The sequence below is a fragment of the Eptatretus burgeri genome, chromosome 11 (assembly GCF_056783735.1).
Source record: "Eptatretus burgeri isolate ZD-2024b chromosome 11, Ebu_testis_v1, whole genome shotgun sequence".
Taxonomy (NCBI): domain Eukaryota; kingdom Metazoa; phylum Chordata; class Myxini; order Myxiniformes; family Myxinidae; genus Eptatretus; species Eptatretus burgeri.
Window position 1 is genome coordinate 93,884,183 of NC_140971.1, and position 22,880 is coordinate 93,907,062.

At 43.9% G+C, this 22,880-nt stretch overlaps 1 protein-coding gene and 1 long non-coding RNA gene across 2 annotated transcripts in view; one reads left to right on the forward strand and one right to left on the reverse strand.

Moving 5' to 3' along the window:
• LOC147017678 (FH1/FH2 domain-containing protein 3-like) overlaps positions 1 to 22,880 on the forward strand; it is a 257,701-nt gene that overhangs the window by 185,135 nt on the left and 49,686 nt on the right. The window contains exons 15-16 of the mRNA XM_085847448.1: positions 7,155 to 7,870; positions 22,403 to 22,546. Coding sequence (XP_085703574.1) covers positions 7,155 to 7,870; positions 22,403 to 22,546 — 860 coding nt within the window. The remainder of the gene's footprint in view (positions 1 to 7,154; positions 7,871 to 22,402; positions 22,547 to 22,880) is intronic.
• Positions 19,647 to 22,880, reverse strand: part of LOC147017679 (uncharacterized) — an 18,452-nt gene continuing 15,218 nt past the window's right edge. The window contains exons 2-3 of the long non-coding RNA XR_015049591.1: positions 20,332 to 20,419; positions 19,647 to 20,177 (exon numbers count right to left, since the gene is read on the reverse strand). This is a non-coding gene — a long non-coding RNA (uncharacterized LOC147017679). The remainder of the gene's footprint in view (positions 20,178 to 20,331; positions 20,420 to 22,880) is intronic.

Below are 22,880 nucleotides of genomic sequence, written 5' to 3' on the forward strand. Positions count from 1 at the left end.
TTTTTTTTGGCAGCATTAAGTTTTGACAGTTTTTTTTTCTTCTTCTTCTTCTTCTTCTTCTTCTTCTTCTTCTTCTTCTTCTTCTTCTTCTTCTTCTTCTTCTTCTTCTTCTTCTTCTTCTTCTTCTTCTTCTTCTTCTTCTTCTTCTTCTTCTTCTTCTTCTTCTTCTTCTTCTTCTTCTTCTTCTTCTTCTTCTTCTTCTTCTTCTTCTCACCCCCATTACAATCCATACAATATCCTCCCCAATTCGAAAATCCCTCCAAATGCACCTGAATGTTGAGTGGGCTCTGACTATTTGTGCGCACCAGATTGGTGGCAAACTTTTCCTGATTAAACTACAACGGCACTCGGTAGAGCGCATACCTCCGCCAGGCTGAACAGTTTACCTTTTGTATCCCATTGATAGACCCGGATCTGCATCCGCATCTTCACTCAAAATCTATTCGGCTTGTTGTTGTCACCTACCCAACTCATCCACCAAGTTTTGTCCCAATCCGTCCATAACTTTTTGAAATATCCTGCTCACAGACAGCCAAACCGACAGGTGTGAAAACATAACCGCCGTCTGCATTTGGTGCGGAGGTAACAACTGCGAAGTATGACTATGAGGTAGAGGTTCCTGTGAGGTTCTTGTTTCTTGTGGCCATTTGCCCAGCTTTTCCATTGCGTGAAGCAGAGTTTGGCTTCTTTCACCTCCTTGCATCCAATGTAGCTGTGAATGACAAATGTATGGGGTTGCGGTTGCTGGCTATATGTAGTGGAAAATAGTTGTCTTTAATGTTTTGTCGAACCGTAACTCTATCTCGCAGTGTGGACTCCTTCCTGCCTCATTGGTTTGATTCATCATTTTAAATAGACGTATCTGATAAGTAACAGTGAAAATTCTGAATGTGGCTCAGATAACCAGCTTGTTTCATCGCAAAGGCGGAACTTTCATTCACCTGTCTGCCGGTAACAGAACCTTTTCACTCAGCCAAATGGGGACCGAGCAATCATGGGCAAATTCCATTAACTAGCAACTTGTGACAGACATTTATCAAACAAAAATCAATTTTTAAATGTGTGACTGCACATCGAAATGGTAAGCAGGAACATGACCCACGCAATCGTAGTTGTCAGACTGCATAACTTGGGCATTCATCCAAACCCCCCCCCCCCCCCATGTGTGCTGTTTGCATAAGTCGGGCCCATCATCATGAGTGCCTCCTCGCACAACTGTGAAACCTCACGTTCAAGATATTTTGGAATTGTAACACATTCAAGAAACGTAAAAAAAATTTGGAATTTGGATTTGCTTTGTAAACGTCCTCCTTGTGCAGCCTCCTATCTCAGTCTATTAAATCCCACTCTTCCCACCAGTGCTTCAAGATGGCAGTACACCACCATCTCAGGTTATCCCAGCATCACTGGCTGAGGACGCGGTTGTAGCGCTGATGCTATGACCTCTGTAGATTAGAACAGGAATTTGCAATTTGTTTACGGTGCCGGTGTCAACTATTTGCAAAGGACACCGTGGGATTTTTTTTTTTAATGTCCACCAACTAATGTCGACAGACAGGACACCTGTTTAAAGTCCATCTGAGGGATGGCACACGCATTGATGAATTACCCTGCCTGTGAAACACCACAATGACAGTTTATAGCCGGGTCATGAGTTAAACCCAGGCTTGACAGCTTAGAGGTGGATATGCATACCTCTAGGCCATACTACCAGCCCTAATTGTATGTGAAAAGACTCTCTCCTGGTTGAAATTCCAAATTCCAGGCTGACTGCACACCTCATTTCTTGTTTTTCTTGCCCTTTTCCATCTTTGGAACGGCCTTCCTGAGGCTGTTATAGCCCACTCTTCCCTCCAAGGCTTCGAACTGGCGGTCCACCACCATCTCATATCGTCACCCATTTTTACAATCTTTATGGCCCACATTAGCCCTTCCTAGCCCGACCCTGTTAGTTGCTCTTCCATGAGCCTTGATTTAAAAAAAGAAATAGAGAATACAAATCACCGAGAATGCGTCGATGGACATGCCTTGATCTGCTTGCATTATACAGTACGTCAACCCACTATTCCGTTTGATCTCAATTACAGGTCACATGGTAGAGGGAGTGGGGAGAGAGAGAGAGAGAAAGAGAGAGAGAGAGAAAGAGAGAGAGAGAGAGAGAGAGAGAGAGAGAGAGAGAGAGAGAGAGAGAGAGAGAGAGAGAGAGAGAGAGAGAGAGAGAGACAGAGACAGAGACAGAGACAGAGACAGAGACAGAGACAGAGACATGTGTAAGAAAGACAACATCAGATGCTTCTAACATCGTTGTAATCTGCAAAATGATTTTCAAATGGCACACGACCTTTAACCTTTGATCTGTTAACCTCAAAATGTAATCAGTTTGTCTTTGTATTACAGTCCATACAAGTGGGGTACCTGTCTCTGACGTGTTCGCAGATATCTCACCTCAAATGAGCAATTCATTGGAGTGTGTATTGGTGGAAACGGGAATTCATTGTAAATATTCAGGGAGCAGATATCACAGTGGGTGAATCCAGTAACCTTGACAAACCTCATTCCATTCCACCAGCTCAGATTTCCAATCCATGCTTGTTGTACCTCCGAAGTACTGCTTTGGAGCGAGAGTGATATTTATGGAAACTCAGCTGGGAAATGGATTTAGGCACGTTTTAGGCCGACCTCCTGACCGAAATGCCTGGTGTTGGCTTAATGGTTAGGGTGGCAGGCTTTGGATCCGAGGGTCCTGAGTTAAAATCCCACTCACCTGTTGAATTCATAGCAGGTTGGGTTGACTCGGCCCGTCATCCTTCCGAGGTCGGCAAAATGAGTGCCAGCATGCTGGTATACTGTGTCGGAGTGGCGACCCGTCCAGGATTGTGCCCAATGGCCAAGGAGACTTCTTAGGCAGCACCAACGCTCTGCACGGAGTCTGGTCCCAATCTCTTCCTCCTCTTCCTGACCGAAGATCACTGAAGTTCTTTCCATGCCAACCAACCGTCGGATTGTCGGCGACTAAAGCGTCTCCCCCACCAGGTTTCCTGATGAGGAAAGTGGATGGATATGGACACCCAGCAGGGTGAAAAACAAAACCTGTCATAGGGCGGAGGAGCTCCTGATGAACCAACGGCCATCCATATCTGGTGCCCAACTGTGTCTGTGGGTCCTCCTGCAGTTGGGTTACCTTTTTCGAGGAGGTTGGTGGCAGGATTTGCACTCCGGCCATCGTAAGAACCTTCATTCCGCAAAACATACAAAAAGCATGAAAAAATAACCTGAAAACCCACTCCGTGGGAGTACCTGCCGTCCCGCTGCCCTTCGCACGGCAGCTCACCAGATGACAGTTTGAGACAAAGCCTTCAGGACCCCCAATCTTTGATGAAAAGAGGAAAAGCATGGGGTAACCTTCCCGGGTCATAATGCGGTTGTGTATGTAGGGGTGGTGCTGAGGTGTCGTCCACCAGACGGCGGTCTTCTTGGGTTAACCTTTAGTGGTCCCTTCAGGTGGATGCCTGGAATGTCCTATCCCATAGAGAGGATGATTACCCGTCTCTGCTATAATCTGAGCAGCATTCGAACATCAGCATTGCAGCACTCTCTGAGGTTCTGAAACCGGATAGTGGTGAGATCATGGTGGGTGGTTACACCTACTATTGGTCTGGTCACTCTGATGGTTACCATGCCCAAGGAGTTGCTGTAGCTGTGTCCAACAAGCAGACTCCAATGACAATTGAGGTAACACCAGTCAACAAGCATATTATGAGACAACGGATTCGTCACTCCCTGTGTGTCATTTCCCTGGTCTCTGTATATGCTCCGACTGAGGCGAGTGATCTCACCATGAAGGACACATTCTATGCCACGCTCGAGTCTGTGGTTGATCAGTGTCCCAGACTAGATGATCTTCTAGTCTTGGAGGATTTCATTGCATCGACTGGAACTGATGGTCAATAGATGTCTGGGTCGGGCCTGGGGAGTCATGGATTCACTGGATAATTGGGTGTGGCGCTGCCGGTACCTGTGCGGGAGGACAAAAGTCCGAGTCTTCAGGTCCTTGGTGCTTCCAGTCTTGCTCTATGGATAAGAGACTTGGACTCTGACCAAGGATCTGAGATGGAGACTTGATTCCTTTGGTACCAGGTCTCTTCAGAGAATCCTTGGCTATCGCTGGTCGGACTTTGTGTCCAACGAGCGGTTGCTGAGAGAGACTCGGATGCGATTTGTTACCTGCATAGTCCGTGAGCGTCAGCTGCGGCTGTATGGATATGTGGCTCGTTTTCCTGACGCTGATCCTGCTCAACAGATTCTCTCAGCGAGGGAGTCTCATGAGTGGAGGAGGCCAATGGGCCGACCACGTGTCTCGTGGTTGCAGTCGGTTGATCGGCATCTGAAGGAGATGGGAATGGGCCAGGCATCTGCCTGGGGGATGGGCAGACGGAGGCCCCTGGAGTACCGGCGGAAAGTGGACGCAGCGACGCGCTGTTCTGGCGCATGCTCCCATACCTGACCTGACCTGACATATTACATGAAATATTATTATACTGCCCATGCAGTTGTGTTTTATTATTGCTTAAAAGTAACTTGCAGCAACATTCAGGTGCATTGAAGAACTGACACATTTTATTATCAGAGAATCTGTGAGTCTTGTATGTCCTTTGACCCATTATGTCATCAATGTCTCACATTGGTATTTGTCCTCATGACATCTCCTCTGCAGAACTTTGTTTAATATTCATTCAAACATTCGGAGCTTTTATTACTTTTCAAAAAATGCTTAACTTCAATTGGCAAGGAAAGCTGATTGATCTTGACTAACATGTTATGTGTTGATTACACTGAACAACAAAAATTTTTTACTGGAGATGTGTAAAGTGATTAAGACTAATTTGGGTACGCTGATTTCAAAAATCATAACCGTTTTGCTGTATCACGTCAGGATTTTCAGTAACAGAAATATTCCCATTGCCTAGAAGTCAGGATTTCAATGAAATTTACAAAAATTCATTTATTCATTTATTTCATCATGAATGCTTCAAAATTATAGAAATTACAGAAAAACTCCACTAGAATGTAATTAAAAATGCTTTAGGCATTTGGCTTTGCGTTTGTGCTGCTCTGTGTCAGTTTCACGATGCAGGAACCAGCAGAAATCGCCCATCATGTTCGGGTTGTGCCGCCCTTGGTAACGCGTCTCCATGAGTGAAATCTCTTGGTGGAATCGCTCGCCGTGCTCGTCCGAGACTGCTCCCAAGTTGTCAGGGAAGAAGTTCAGGTGCTGGTGTAGGAAATGGATTTTCAGGGACATCCTGGAGCCAAGTTTCCTGAAGGACTCCAGCAGCTGCTGCACTATTTCTTCATAGTTGTCCGCGCGCTCGTTCCCCAAGAAGTTGTCCGGCACAGCTTTGAAGCTCCTCCACGCTGCCAGCTCTTTGGGGTTTAGAGTTGTCGGAAAAGTTTCGTCCTTCATAATCTGTCGGATTTGCGGTCCAACAAAGACACCAGCCTTTATCTTGGCCTCCGACAAGGTGTTGCCAAACTTTTCCTTGAGGTATAAAAACCCACGCCCATTCAGATCCATTGCCCGTACAAAACTTTTCATCAAGCCGAGCTTTATGTGGAGTGGTGGAAGGAAAACCTTGGCTGGGTCGACAAGGGCGACATGCTTCACGTTGTGTCGACCAGGTACATGCTCTTTTCGCTCTTCCCAATCTTTCTTCGTCCAGTGATTCTTGTCGTCTCTGCTATCCCAGAGACAAAGGAAGCACATGTATTTCGTGTAGCCTGACTGCAGCCCTAACAACAGCGCCACCACTTTCAAGTCTCCGCAGATGTGCCAGTTGAAGTCATTGTACTTGATGGAATCAAGCAGCTGCCGCATAGTCTCATAGGTCTCTGTCATGCCGAACGCGTGAGCCAGTGGGACTGATGGTTTCTCGTTGCCATTGTGGAGCAAAACAGCCTTCAAGCTGTTCTTCCCCGAGTCGATAAGAGGCGCCAGTCTGCAGGATCGTGATCACACCCAAGTTCTTTCAACAGACCGTTGATGTCACTGCAGAATGTCATCGTGTCTTCCATCTCAAAGAACTCAGCCATGTCTCTGTGACGTGCTCTGAACAAGGATATCTTGGTGTTAGGTTCAAGTAGATTCCACTGCTGCAGCCTTGATCCAAGCAGCTCTGCCTTCGCCTTTGACAGCGAGAGATCTCTTACAAGATCATTTAAGTCTCCCTGGTTCAGAAGGTGTGATTCTTGAGTGTCGGGTTCAAAAGGTTCATCATCACCATCCTCTTCACCACTGCTTACAGCTATGTTCTGATCAGCTGGAGGTGTTGGAACGGGGTTCTCGTCATCATGAGGCACAGGTTTACGAGCAGAGACGCAGTCAGCGTACTTGATGTGACCTTTATTCTTCTTGTTGAAGCCGGCGATGCTTGTGCAGCAGAAATAACAATCATCATGATGATTCTGCGGCTCACGCCATATCATGGGCACCGCAAATGGCATGCTCGCGCGCTTGCCCACCAACCACTGAGTCAAGGTTGTGTGACAGCTTGTGCAGCAGATGTGTGGTGCCCAGCTCTGTTCTTGGTCCCCCACCTTACACCCGAAGTAGTGAAAGTAGGCGGCCTTCATTTTCACTGCTGTAGATATTCTTCGCTGTTGATCTTTTTTGGTATACCGACCACAGACATAACAGAAGTTGTCAGGATGATTGGTACAGGAACGCCTACTCATCTTTATCTGAAAGAAAGAAATATAACACAAGTTAACAACAATTGTACGAAATAGACATGTTAAAGACATATGTAAATTTCATTGAAATCCTGACTTCTAGGCAATGGGAATATTTCTGTTCCTTAAAATCCTGACGTGATACAGCAAAACGGTTATGATTTTTGAAATCAGCATACCCAAATTAGTCTTAATCACTTTACACATCTCCAGTAAAAAAAATTTTTTTTGAAATTTGTTGTTCAGTGTTATAACACCACAAGATGGATTTGTTGCAATAAAACCAAAAGAAGAAAAAGATGCCTTTCTGCTTATGGTTGACATTTCATCACCTGACTTGTAAGTTCAACATACAACCTCAAGATCATTAATGGGCTCGAGTATGTTTGACTATATTTATAAGAATAAAACTTTATTGTCCTCAGGAGTCGTTACCTGGAACGGATGGCGGTGGAGGAGCGAGAAAAAGAACTTAAACCCTGCACACGGACTCGTCTCAATCTCCAGCCTCTTGTTGAGTCTTTATCACCATCAACCTCCAGTCAAGTCACCTCACCATCGATTCTCTCTCCTTCACCATCACCTACTTCTAGATCACCATCAACCTCCAGTCAAGTCACCTCACCATCGATTCTCTCTCCTTCACCATCATCTACTTCTCGATCACCATCAACCTCCAGTCAAGTCACCTCACCATCGAGTCTCTCTCCTTCACCATCACCTACTTCTCGATCACCATCAACCTCCAGTCAAGTCACCTCGCCAACGATTCTCTCTCCTTCACCATCATCTACTTCTCGATCACCATCAACCTCCAGTCAAGTCACCTCGCCAACGATTCTCTCTCCTTCACCATCATCTACTTCTCGATCACCATCACCAATTCCACTTTCTTCTCCACGAACTACTCCAGATTCCCCCCCACAAAAGTCGCTTGCATTGAAAACTGACTCAACTTCTGCTATTGACACACCGCCGTCACCCTCGGAGGTATGCGTCCCTGCTTGTACACATCCCACTTCTCCTTTGTTTACATCTTCAACCGTGACAATTTCTCATTCAGAAATCCCTCCTGAAACAATCGACTCAACCGCCACTACGCCAACAAGTCAAGTCTCATCTCTGATGATGAGAAAGCAAGGTGAGCAAAAATGATAAATGCACTTGTGCCTTTGTTCACTGATTCTTCTACAGCTTGGAATTGGTTTACATTTGATGTGATGGATGCTTTATTTAAGTTCTTTTGTTGGAGGTGGTTTGACATATTTACAGTCTGTCTTTCTCACCACTCATTCACTCACTGATATACTGTAAATGTTTAGTACCTTTCAGGTGAGGTCGGAAGATGAAATTTTGCATACTGATGTAACTGAAAGTCAATATCCAAAGGAAAATCACAAAAAAGTTGGAAAACGAAAATAAACAAAAATATCCACAAATAAAGGTCGACTGGGACAGACTCTCTCTGCCAACCCCAGGTCACATGATTCAAGACAATGGAGCTTAAACTCACACAGGTTGCTAGGCAACACTAACACATCCCTCTTCCAACTGTTATTTCATAACCTTTGCTGTATTTACATGAAAAATTACTCCAGCTGGAAACTTTTATATAAATAGCTCATTCATATCACAAATTCTTGATTTACTTGAGTTATTTAGCTGCTTACAGAATGCAAGCACAATCCACGTCATCAAATATTGAAATATATTTATTATGTCTGCATTTCGGATGCACCCAAGCAGTTGCTTGCCGTGTGCAAGCATGCCCCAAGATTGTATAGTGTGTGTGTGTGTGTGTGTGTGTGTGTGTGTACGGATATGGATATGGATATATATTGTGGGTCGGGTGAGAAGACCACCGTAGCGGGGGGGGGGGGGGGGAGCTATCTCGGGTTCCCACGAGACTCCCGGGAATTGCAGGCCATCGCACATGGATAATTCCGTGACGCGGCGGGTCGCTAACCGACCGTGAATGCCAATAACTCATCCACGTGACCTAGGGTCCTCCATCTATGAATTAACCGGGTTACCTAATTAATCAAGTGACCTAATTACCGGGGGACACGCCCTCGGTATGTCTTGTCTGAACCGAATAACCTTACCAGATCAGATGCAGCCGAGTGACACTGCCAAGGACGTACCGGCAAAAAGGAACAGCTCGTTGGGAAGAAAGTCCGGCTAGGTTAGGATACGGACCATGCTGCATCAATGAAAGAAAAGACAAAAATGAGCTGGGAACATTTCCACTAATAATTTATTAACAGGCAGCGAGGAAAGATATGTGGCACAGTGAATGTAGTTTATTGTTGTGTGTAAGCAGGGATAGGAAGAAAAGTGTGAGGCGCAACAATGATACAAGCAACTTGCAAAAGCAGACCCAGAGCAGAGTTATCCCAATGTAATTCTTCTTTACTCTAAACTTAAACGAGGACAGGCGCCATGACACACACACCACACACACACACACACACACACACACACACACACACACACACACACACACACACACACACACACACACACACACACACACACACACACACACACACACACACCATTGAAGAGGAGTTTATGAAGAGAAAAAGAAGAGGAGATGAGGCTAACGGTCTCTCAATACCTTGCACGATTGACCGACCGTGCCAGCCAGCACATTGTGGGGGGATGCTTCACAGGGTGATACCTCCCTGACAGCTGGCGTGACGTCTCCCGCTTTGTGCAGTTAAGTGTCGATCCAGAGAATGGGGCACGGCCGTCAGGCATGAAGGAAGGACTTTGGGTGGAGTCAGAAGCCAGCGGGTGGAGAAAGGCGGAGTCAAAATGAGTGGGTGTAGTGGCCGACAGGATCAGGTGGGTGAGTGGATGGGTGGAGTCAGCGGCAAGTCGGTGAAGAAGGGCGGAGTCAGCAGAGACTGGTGAAGAAAGGCGGAGTCAGCAGGAGAATGGGCGGATTGTCGATCCCAGGCCAGACAGAGAGCAGGACGAGCCGACACGAACCAGGAGCGATGAGCAGGAACGGAAAACCACCAGCAGACGGGAACACTCCAACAACCCGTCCTTCTATAGATCCTGTGGTGCGGGGCGGAGGCGACGACCCGAAGCGATGTGTCGTCACCCGAATCGGGTGCTCTGGTTGGGCCCCGGCCAGCACATGGCCCAGCTGTGATGGCCGGAAGTGGTTCCACTTTACATCGGGCAAGATGATTCCAAATTGCAGAATCGTCCCGCTCCGAACACCGTGACACAAATCGCCCGAACCCCCGGGCCGTGCCCCAGTGACCAGTGGTCAGCACTGGTCAATGCACTGCCTGTCCATATGCCATGCAGCCCGAGCCATACAGCACGCCGCTGCCTGGCAGCAGCCTCGCTGGGCGGAGAGGCAAGAAGATGTCTGCCGTCCGCGGGAGACATCCGTGGCCACGGTGCTCAGCGAAGACCGACGGTAAGATGCTATGGGAAACACATGCGCAGACCTGAACAAGATGTGTGCCCTGCATGCCCTACTCTGTGTACGATAATAAACTACCCCAGGGCTGCGAGTGGGTCCGCCGCCATTGAGCATGCGGTCATTTATCAAAAGCGGTGGTGTGCACGGTGTCAGCCCTCATCTGTGCCAGGAATTGAGGGAAAAGATTGGATGTAATTATTAGATGTAGCCGTGGATTGAAAAAGAGGACAGATATAAGTATAAAATGGAGATTTGGATTTAAAAGAGGACAGATATAATTATTGGACTCGAAATGGGTTGAAAAGAGTGCACCGCATGCGCGCACTGTAAGTTGTTAGCATTTGGTGTTTTGTTCCTTCTATTTCCTCAGCACGGCATTCCTGCAGCGGTGCCGTCGTATTGGTTATCCTTCCTATTTCTTCTGCCCAGTGAGTGGAAATTACTGCTGTGCTGCACATGTTCCGTGCTGCGTGGGCGCTTGGTGTTTTGTTCCTTTTCGTCTTCTGTGAGGACGCATTCTTACGTAAAGGGCGCGGCCGCAGTTTTTACAGGTGGGTGTCCGAGTGTAGTGCCTGCTGGCCTTCGCGAGGACCCATTCTTACAGTGAAGGGCATGGCCGTGGCTTTTGCAGGTGGGTGCCCGAGTGTAGTGCCTGCTGGCCTTCACGAGGACCCATTCTTACAGTGAAGGGCGCGGCCGTGGCTTTTGCAGGTGGGTGCCCGAGTGTAGTGCCTGCTGGCTTTCACGAGGACCCATTCTTACAGTGAAGGGCACGGCCGTGGCTTTTACAGGTGGGTGCCCGAGTGTAGTGCCTGCTGGCCTTCGCGAGGACCCATTCTTACAGTGAAGGGGGCGGCCGTGGCTTTTACTGCTGGGTGCCCGAGTGTAGTGCCTGCTGGCCTTCGCGAGGACCCATTCTTACAGTGAAGGGCGCGGCCGTGGCTTTTACAGGTGGGTGCCCGAGTGTAGTGCCTGCTGGCCTTCGCGAGGACCCATTCTTACAGTGAAGGGTGCGGCCGTGGCTTTTGCAGGTGGGTGCCCGAGTGTAGTGCCTGCTGGCCTTCCCGAGGACCCATTCTTACAGTGAAGGGTGCGGCCGTGGCTTTTGCAGGTGGGTGCCCGAGTGTAGTGCCTGCTGGCCTTCGCGATGACCCATTCTAACAGTGAAGGGCGCGGCCGTGGCTTTTACTGCTGGGTGCCCGAGTGTAGTGCCTGCTGGCCTTCACGAGGACCCATTCTTACAGTGAAGGGTGCGGCCGTGGCTTTTGCAGGTGGGTGCCTGAGTGTAGTGCCTGCTGGCCTTCGCGAGGACCCATTCTTACAGTGAAGGGCACGGCCATGGCTTTTACAGGTGGGTGCCCGAGTGTAGTACCTGCTGGCCTTCGCGAGGACCCATTCTTACAGTGAAGGGCGCGGCCGTGGCTTTTACAGGTGGGTGCCCGAGTGTAGTGCCTGCTGGCCTTCGCGAGGACCCATTCTTACAGTGAAGGGTGCGGCCGTGGCTTTTGCAGGTGGGTGCCCGAGTGTAGTGCCTGCTGGCCTTCCCGAGGACCCATTCTTACAGTGAAGGGCACGGCCGTGGCTTGGATTTACCTCAGGAACAGAGAAAAAGAATAGGAATGGGTTCAGAGATATGGCTAAGTCAAAATAGGGTTTGACCTCGGACAAATTGGAATATAAATCAAACCTGTGGTAATATCTTATGACAAACACGGTAAATAACATATAAAAAAATCGAATGCAAAATATTTGGTGGAACATCATTTTTGGGGGGTCCCTAGAAATTGGTAATTCGGTACCTGGCGAAATTGGGTTGCAAAGAATAGTGACCACAAATATGATTACAGCTGGATTTACTTTGCTTCTTATAATATTCTGATAATGTCCCTTTACAGTCTTCATGAATAAGAATGACTGAAACAGCAGCCTGTGGCTAAGGGAGCCCCAACCCCCCCCCCCTCCCCAGCCTCCCCCTCCACGGGCACTGATACAGGGTTACCAAGACTAGATTTCTTTCACATTCGTTCAATAATCACTTCAATTACCAAAGAGCTCATAGGGAATCATATTAACATTCAGAGTTCATCAACTGTGGGGAGATGCCACCCCTAGTCTGAAAAATATTACCAAATTTGGTACTCTTCCACTGTAAGTTGATGATGACAAAATGCAGCTCATGTCAAATTGTCTGTGTCATCCTCTGCATTGTCATCGGAGTTCTCGCTTTTCGTATTCTCACAGATGCCTCTGCATTCACTGCAAGCCGGTGTGCATTCCAGATCAAGTCCTCTGCATCCACAACATTTTCCGCACCCTGTCTTGCATTTGCATCTTATGACCCCTAACGGTGCTTTGGGTGCCACATCCAAATCTGTCATAAGAGGAAGCAACTTCCCTTCAATAACTTTCCAGCCCCAGTCCTCTGCCTGCAAGTTCATGCCCTTCCACTCCTGCACTTGGCGATAGACACGGAAACTGTAGTACTTCGTTGCTCCTGAACTTGGTGCCAATACCTTTGGGTGCACCGCCTTTTTGCTCGTCATGACTAGTTCTTGGAATCTGCGGTATCTCAACAAATCTAGACTGTCATTGGACTTTGTCTTGTATAAACAAAGCATAGCTTTCTGTCCTGCCTGAATTATCTCCTTCTTACTAGATGTAGAGTTATTAAAAACCACAGCCTGCTCTTGAAAGCATTCACTGTTCTGTAGCAAGTTTAAAGTCACACCCTTCCCAAAACCAAACACTCGTGAAGTAGTGTCACATCCGAGAATACCATGCACAAATAGAATATTCTCACAGACAGTCTCACCAAGGTGCTCACGTACACATCTGATGTTCAGAAATTTTTCAGTCTCCCTCTTTTGGCTCAGGTCTCCAGAAGACATCATGGCCCAAGTTCTTTGCATGGCAGCAGAGGAGTACCAGAAGATCTGTGTCATCTCCAACGAGAATCACCTCACGCTGAGCAGCAACTTGTATTGCTGTCTGCACGATAAGCAAGTCAGCGTCGCCTCTGGCATGATGAACTTCACAACCTGCTGCTTCTTGGGAGTTGCTCAAAAAGTGAAGAAATCGCTGCTTATTTGCATTATTTGATAAAAAAAAATTATTCTTTTTTGAGTTGGAGGGTCATCTGTGGTTGAAAGTGAACTGTTCGGCCTTGGCGCTTTCCAATTCGTCTCTGATGAGTGCCATCTTTGGTAGATGGCCCGCTCGTGTAGCCATCAAAGACAACAACTGCCTCTCTATAATGCTTCCTCACATAGGTCACGTATCTGTCCAAAATTGACTGAAAGGCTTCTCCGATTTGCCATGGGATCCTGTGACGTAAAGCACCACCGTCAAGAACATACTGGCAGTTCAGAGGGACAGAATGTTGCTCCCCCTGTGGTAGGGTAGGCCAAATAGCTTTCGCAAGAGATGGTTTGTTTGCTTTCAATAGCACATATTAAGTCTCAAACAAAGCAGGTGGAAATGAGCAGAGTTCATATTGAAAGGCATACTTTAGATTTTCAGTCTGTGTTCTTGCAATTACCAGTCGCTGAAAGAGCAGTTGTGGATCAATGCTTACTTTTTCTCCATTTATTCTGATTCTAGACTTCGAATCAGGAGTGATCACTTGATTTTTTTCTCCTGAAGACATATTGCTGAACATGTTTCCCCTCCATTTCATTCAGAATTTTCTGCCCAACTTGCTCTGCTTGTTCCACATTGACATCATCCCTGGTTGCTACACCGGTTACAATACTGTGCAATGTGGGGCTGTCTTCAAATGGATTTCTTTCAGGGAGGATAGAAATGAGTTTATTTGTATCATCCATATCTCTCATTTGCCGAGTTTTTGACAAGTCCTTGTGTTGCTCACTCGTTGAATAGGTGACTGAGGTTAGTTGCTGCATGGCATTGTTCACCTCGGCACAAACAGGTCTGGACAGGCACCATACCAGTCGTTGTGTTTCAGTCATGCCCCGTCCTCTTGTCGAACCACCAGTTGTTTTAAGGCTTCTCATTAGAACCTGTTCTATCACAAGATCAGGTGACAGCCCTGCCCAAAAGCAATCCGACCTTCGTACAACGTGAAAGCCATCCATAAACTTTGAATACACGAATGGGTTACTGTCCTGCAGCTTTGTCATTTTTTGAAGGTACAGGTACACTGACTTGGTATACAAGTTGTGCCCTGAGGCAGCAAAGGAGGAAAGCATGTCTTGGAGAATCTGGAGATGCAGCTTCCAATCATCCGTGCGTTCTGATCGTAGGAAGTCCCGTACTTTGTCTACACATTTAATATACATACACCAAAGTTTCCCAGTTCTGTGTTCAATTGCATTCAATGCACTTGAGACCTTTTCTCTGATAATTCACAAAATGCTTGATAATTCTATCTTTCGTCCAGTCATCAGGAACCACTTAAGATTTATTAATGCTCCCTCGTTCTGAATTAAAACAATGCACCTTTCAGCATGGTCTGCTGGATGTTTTGCATGCAATTTATTTGGAGTTAATGATTACATCTAGTCTGAACTCTTGCTTCATGAGGTTCTTTATCTTAAATTTTACTTACCTTTCATCTTATTCATTCATTTTTATTTAAAAATAGGCAAAATATGCTGATTTAGTGAAATTGAAAAGGCATGTTTCTTCAAGTTGAAAAGTGCTGCCATCTATTGATAGATATTAGCAGGGAATACTCAATAATTCTGAAACCCTGAACTCTCAGAAAACACCAAGAAACAAATCATAATGAGAGCCAGGTCTTATCAAAACAAACCACATACGAAAATGGTTATATTAACCTGCTATCTTTGGCTTACGAGATATGAGGATTTAGCATTGAAATTATGTAATAAATCATTACTATTTTCATATTTTAGCCCTAATAATCATTGGTACCACCAGCAAATGTGCGGTGACACTAAACAGGCTGAAATAAAGGATTTGGTTTTTGATCAAACCACAGAATTATAAACCTGTTTACCTTTGGAGAGCTGAATTGACATTTGGGGGTGGGGACCCCCTGGGAATAAGATAAGGAACACACTAAACTGTTCAGTCATGTGTTTATTTGAAAGATTCGGTTCAAAAACATGGGTAAACACACCGAGATTGTGGATGTAGCTTAATTATTCACAAAGTTATTGCAATTTCTTCATTTTAGCCCGTGCGACAGTTGCTAATGGATGACAATTTTCAATCATTAAATACAATATGTTACACCAAAAATATTTTATTAGATTTTTAGTATGTCATGCAGCCGACCTTTTCTCAACAAATAAAAGAGGTTTCATTGCTATTCCAATTAGTCCTAGGTTACACCCACTTTTGGGCTAGATTGCCTGGCCCAATATAATCAGACCTACTATGAGACGCACTTGTCCTGTTAGTCCCTTCCTTCTTGTCCAATGGGACAATCTGAATGTATATTCATGAAATAACTGTCTGGGGACCACTGTATGATGGATACCATTGTGTTGGAGGGATGCGGTTCCTAGAACTGCAACAATATGTATATATGTATGTATATATATATATATATATATATATATATATATATATATCCATATATATATATATATATATATATATATATATATATATATATATATATATATATATATATATACACGTACTGTATATAGATATGTAGATATAAAGATATATAGATATATACATATCTCTATGCATGTACATATATATATATATATATATATATATATATATATATATATATATATATATATATATATATATATATATATATATATATATATATATATATAATTTCTATATTTGTATATATATATATATATATATATATATATATATATATATATATATATATATATAATTTCTATATTTGTATATATATATATATATATCCGTATATATATATATATATATATATATATATATATATATATATATATATATATATATATATATATATATATATATATATATATATATATATATATATCCATAAATACGTATACATGTATATATATATATATATATATATATATATATATATATATATATATATATATATATATATATATATATATATATATATATACATAACAGTAGAAAATGATAAACTTAATGCTTTGGAAATTTCACATTTTCTTGTGTATGTATGGAAAAGGAGGGAACATTGCCTTGCTTGCTTAAAGTAAATCGGGATATCAGCTTAGTTAAAAGATTCATTGGTTCACGAGTCAGTAAGTGACCACTATATTCATTATGGGTGTCTGTCTGTCTGTCTGTCTGTCCCGAGCATAGCTCCGTGGGTTTTGATCCGATCTTGATATAATGAGGGTGCGAGGTTTGTATCATGATAGAGTTGTGTTTTCCAGAGAATGGGCGTGCTGCGCCCATTATGGGCGGAGCCATGCCCAAAAAACGTGTTTTTAGGGGGTAGCCGATTTCAAGTTACATCTTCTCCAAGGGGTTTTGTCGAATCTGGCAGGGGTTTCGGTATTTGGTTAGCCCAATGACACCTGCATAGCCCCACGGAGCTCGATTTTTCATTTTCGTCCCAAGGTCAAGGTCACAAGGTCACGAACTTAGAAAATGTCAAAAAAATTAATAAATTGGGCATCGAGCTCCTCGGGTTTTCAACTGTTTTGGATTAAAGTTGGCATGCAAGTTGTGCTCTTCGAGTACTACAACTGTCATCATTTACGTTTTTCCCGATTCCCGCCAGTTTGCCTGTGGCGTCCCCTCGAAGGTCAAAAAATAAAAAAGGCGAACCGTGTACATTGCTCGTGAACCATCGCCGTCTCCAGACTTGTTATTTCTTTAAATTATCAGATCTCACTCCAGATCTCGACACTAATTTAGACTGCATGATATCCAATCCTCAAAACCAAAATAATATTTCGATGATATGCTTTAATTAGTCCATGAGAGTAGATCGTATGCAATCAGATCATATAATGCATGAAATCGCTCCAAGCTCCTCTTTTGAAAACTATGGCACTTGCAAAAGCGATGTATACAGCGATTCATAGCTATGATGAACAGGTATTCAATAATATGAGTGAGGAGAGTGAAAAATAAACTTTATCATGAAGAAATCGTTGTGGCTTGTTCCAAGTCAAGGTTTGGTTGAGCAGGTCAAAACACATGGCGGCTTCAGACCCCAGCGAAGTCACCTCGGGTACACCTTGAGACCCCAAAGAGTGAGTTGGCCGAGCTTGTGACGGATAAAGGATATAATTAAATAAGGCCGTTAATTGTCTTCAAAAGGGGTGTTTTAATTAACCGAACACCCAATTTCAGTCAGGCACTTCCTCAGAATTTTATTAGTATGCATGTAAAGTTTCAGGCTGATAGGTTTTATGGTTTTGGGGATTTGGAGAACACACACACACACACACACACACACACACACACACACACACACACACACACACACACACACACACACACACACACACACACACACACACACACACACACACATACACACACACACACACACACACACACACACACACACACACACACACACACACACACACACACACTGCCATTTATTAGTATATATATTTGTATCCATTCATTGGGACCATACTCTGTGCAGTGTTGGTGCTGCTGTTGCAGTCTCCTGGACTATTGAGCATAATCCTGGATTATGAAACAAGCTGTGACATTTTCTTGTTCTCGGAGGCCGTTTTTTTAAGATCTTCACTGAGCCCCTGACAGCCTCCAAATGTTGTTAGTTTGTGGTAATGTTCCCAGGAATGGTTTGTAAGATTTTTGTGAGGTTCTTCTTTTTCATCCTCGTTGGTCTAATTATTATCACTGGTACAATTTCGGCTCTCTTCAGCTTCCAATATCTTTTCACTTGATGTTCTTGAGGTCTTGATATTTGGTCATTTTCTTGACTTCTGCGTTATTTCAACCAAAATCACTGGGTACTGAAACCTCAATTAGCAATGTCATCTTTTCCTTTTTGTGCCTAAGTACTGCATTCGGTCGCAGTGCTTTGTTTTCTGTGTCCACGCTGGATGGGATCATCAGGTCGTACGTGAGCTTTACGTCCTTGCTTTCAGTGATTGCTTTTGGTTCACATTTCCATGAGTTTTGTTGAACTGGGATCATGAAATTTCTGCAGATGTGCCGGTGGATTAATCGACAGACCTTGTTGTACATTTGTGTGCACAGCTGTTCTGACATGAGTTTTTTTTTTTACATCCCGATTGGAGGTGATTCGTGCTTTCTGTTTCTACCTTGCAGAACCTACACTTCTCCGATTCGCTCAGTACTGCCATCTTTAGCCATTCATGTGGTGTCCTTGGTTTTTGGAATTTATTATGATTCGTTCTCTATCCTCATTGAGCTGACCTCTTCTTAGCCATTCCAGTGATCGTTCTTTGTCAATCACCAATCTGTCCAACTCTTTTGTCTTTCTCCCAGTTTTCATTGTATATCTGTTGATATTTTGTATTTTTCTTTAGTCTTTTTTTTTTTTTTTTTTAGTTTTTTTCGGTTTGGTGCATGGCATCTTCTATTCGCACCTGTTTTTGGAAGTTTTTTTCAAATACTCTGCTCATCTTACAGTCGTCGCTCTGCACACTTGATTGAGTTCCACCAGGCCACCATCTCCTTTCCTCGGCAAGTACGTTCTTGGGATGCACTGATTTTTATAGAACATTTTGTGGATAGTGAGGAGTTTCCTTGTTCTGATATCTAGTTTTCTGATTTCCACTTGTGGCCAGTTTACTATTCCGCAGCTGTATTGGAACACCGGTACTGCTAGTTGATTTATGGCTTTGATTTTGTACCTTGGGGAGAGGCATCCTCGTTCTATGCAGGTATTCTTTGGTAATTGTTTCGCACATTTGTTTGTGACATATTTGGTGGCCCTTTTGTCAGATGTTTCGTTGTCTCGATCCTGTATTGTTGTATCTGCGTTGATTTTCATGTTGTCCATTTTTGTTCGTCTACCTGGTACAAATGTGCATTTGGCACACTTATCTCGACCAAATTCCATTTGGATATCATCAGAGTACAGTTTTACTAATTTCTGTTGTTCTGCATATTTCTCATCGCTCGATGCAAAGAGTTTTAAATCATCCATGCACAGCAGACGTCACTTTTCTTGTCTCTTTGGACGTTCTTTTATTGGTTGTTAGGGTGTATCCATGTCCTTGCCCATTAATGAGGTTTTTTTTGAGTGGATCCAGAGCCAGGTAAAACAAGGATTGGGGGTGGGGGAGGCTGTCTCCTTGGAAGATCCCACATCGTATCTTCACTCCTGGTATTTTGATTTTTCCTTCCGTGTGCTGCAGGATTAGTGTGGTATTCCATAGATCCATGGCTTTCTTAATCAGCTTGATCATTTGGGGGATTGATCTTGTACATTTGCATACACTTTATCATCCATGAATGTGGGATGCTGTCAAAAGCTTTTTTTTTATAGACCATCCAGGCTGTGGACAGTTTGATTCTTCTCATGTTCTCGTTTTTGAGTCTGACCTTGTTTTGCAGTCGGTGGTCAATTGTTTCATAGCATCCTTTCTTACATCCCTTATCTTCTGCCTCTCGGCCTCCTTGTTGTGGTTGGTGGTTGGTGGTAGTACATTGTTTTTTTTTGTTGTTTTTTTTTTGACTTTTTTCTTTTTTGGCTTTTGATTTTATTTTATTTTTTTCTAGTTTTGAAGTTTTTTAGTTGTCACATTTATTGCAAATGGCATTCTCACATGAAAAATCGCAGTGTGTTGTCTGGTTTATAGAGACCAAATGAGCTACACAGAGGTTCAACGAAGCTTCTGGACGATCAAAGGAAGGCAACCATCATCTAGCAAAACAAATCTTCAGTGCAATAAAAAGTTTTTGGAGACTGGCAGCATACCACAGAGGAAGGGGTCAGGTCGTCGAAGCACAAGTGGTGAGGGTGTTGAACACGTTCCTGAGTCATTCGAGCACCGTCTCCATAAATCGATTCGTATTCAAACAATGATGATCTTGGAAAATCTTGACCTGAAATCTTTGAGAAATATTCTTTCAGTTTCAGCAAACCACATCAATGTATCCTGTTTCATTAAAAAAAAAAATTATAACAGTTTTAATTTGGAACGGTAATTTTTGGACACTTTGGTATATTTCAGATTTATATCATTAATGCGGTATCTTGTTCACACCTAAAATTAGTGGAAAGCCAAGGGGCTCCGATGCCATCCCTCCAGCAGATGCAGCACCTGCCCAGAGAGTTTGCACCTGTAGTCATTGCTGTATGTGTATGGGATAGAGGGTTAGGAGAGTAAACAGGCAAAGCTGGTATCACATGTAAAAAAAAAAAAGCTGTACAATCACGAGCAAGTCATCAGAGAGGTTGAATTAATAATTCTCATGGCAGCTGTATTAATTTCCAAAAAGGGAGACAAAGTGGTCAAAATAATCATTTTTGGTTGCTGCTGCTCCACTTGAAGTGTTGATTTCTTAGAAACACTTGTTTCTTGTCTGGCACTGCCTGATTGGTCCCTTTCACTCTTTCCCTCATCATGTCGTCAATTTTGCCTTATTTCTTATTTCTTGTGAATGATTCCAGTTCGGTCTGCTTGTTCTTCTTGGCACAAACATGACAGTAATTCTTCATCTTCCTCTCCCTGATAGGCTGCTATCTTTCACAAGTCAGCCATTTTGTGTGGTCAGCAACAAAACAGGAAGTACTTGATGTTTTTCAGGAATCTATTGGAAGATTCACGCATCTCAATGTCCACAGCATATTATGTTCTATGAGGTGAAGATTGCAGGATCCCTCGCCTTAACAATGCATCATTTGAGGTTTCTAAGGGTTGGTTTTGACACCACAACAAGTTTGCTGTGTGTGTGAATGGGGTATTGGTGACATCAGCTCATTCTCTTTCTTCTCTGAAAGAATTGTGATTTATTTCCTCCACCACCGAAGGTGAAGGAGGTTGTGTTTTCACCCCTTTCTGTCTGTTTGTCTGTCTATTTGATTGTTTGTGCACAGGATATCTCAAAACGTTGTGCACGGATCCGGATGAAATTTTGTGGACGTGTGTGTGTGTGTGTGTGTGTGTGTGTGTGTGTGTGTGTGTGTGTGTGTGTGTGTGTGAGTGACAAGGACGAACTGATTAGATTTTGGTGAAGATCCGGATGCGGATCCGACTACTCCAAGTTTTTAAAGTGATTCATCACCATTGAGAGATATGGCCAAAAACGATATATAGCACGATATCTCAAAACGTGGACGGATTTGTACGAAACTTGGTGGATATGTCGGATGTGTGACTAGGACGAATTGATTCGATTTTGATGAAGATCCAAATCCGGATCTGGATACGAGAATTATTTAATTAATAAAGTGATTCTTCACCACTGAGAGATTGGACCAAAAACGATACGGGACTGCATGGCATGATATTTCAAAAACATATTAGGCCCGATATGTTCTCGTGGATTCGGCAGACGTATGCGCTCTACTGAGTGCCCTTCTAGTTTATTTATTGATTTGTATGCTGTGGCTGCTTGGCTGCATCATTGTTCTGGGCCGCAGCTGTGCTGCTGATACAATGCCCCCATTACCATCACGCTGGTATTCATTTCGCCAACCTTAGAAGGATGACAGGCTGAGTCAACCCTACCTCGTGTTTTCAACAGCCCGACAGGGGCTTGAAATCAAGACCCTCGGATCTTAAGCCAAGCACCTTAACCGTTAAGCCAACACCAGGCCTGAATTGGGATTGCTCTTCCATGAGCCTCGATCTTACAAAAGAAAAGAAGTATCATCCCATGTAGTTGTTTGACTGGGATGTTATTAGTAGTTGTTACTTTTCATTTCAAATTAACAACTTCATTTACAATTTGAAATTTACAACTCAAATCATCAACAACAACAACAACAACAACAAAACACACACACACACACACACACACACACACACACACACACACACACACACACACACACACAAACACACACACACCATTGATCATTATTGTAAATTATCAAGTTTTTCAGAACAGCTTTTTCTGTTTTGTAAATGTTGAAGTTTATGAAAGCTTTGTGATAGTGGATGTAAAATTTGCAGGGATGATTGACACGGGGAGGGGTGTTCAAAAGGGACTATCGTGAAGGTTGGGACGCCTTGCCTCATTCCATTGTATAAGCATTTTATGAATGTTCGAGTAAATGAGACAAAATGATCACATGGAATGAGGCAATGCTGATTGGGTGCGTTATCCCAGATTCTGGGTGTCGTGAAGCTGAACCATTGGTCTTGAGTGAAAAGGAGCGTGCAAGTGTTGCTGTGAATGAGAAGGAGGTTTGTTCTGCATCAGGAAGTTCATCTGCAAGCTCCACACTGGAACGAGACAAGACAAGTGAGACAGGTATGTATCTAGTGGGAATTGAGGGGGAAATTATGCTGATCCAAGCTAAAGTACACACTATTTGATGAAACACGCATGTTTCTCATAAGCCTTGATTGGCAATCTGCCTCGGGGAGGTACAACGCAATTTCAAACCCGGGTGGGTTGAGCTCGTTATCCTCGGTCGGTCGTCTACCAAAAATGGGAGTAGAGGACAAGTATTTGTTGTCTTGAAGCAGACAAGTGAACCCCTCCCAGCGCTTTTTGGACTGCGAAGAGACCAACTTCCTATATTTGTCTTGTTTCAGTGCAAGGGGCTGGGTGTTCCGTTTCGATGAGCTTCAGTGTATCGTTA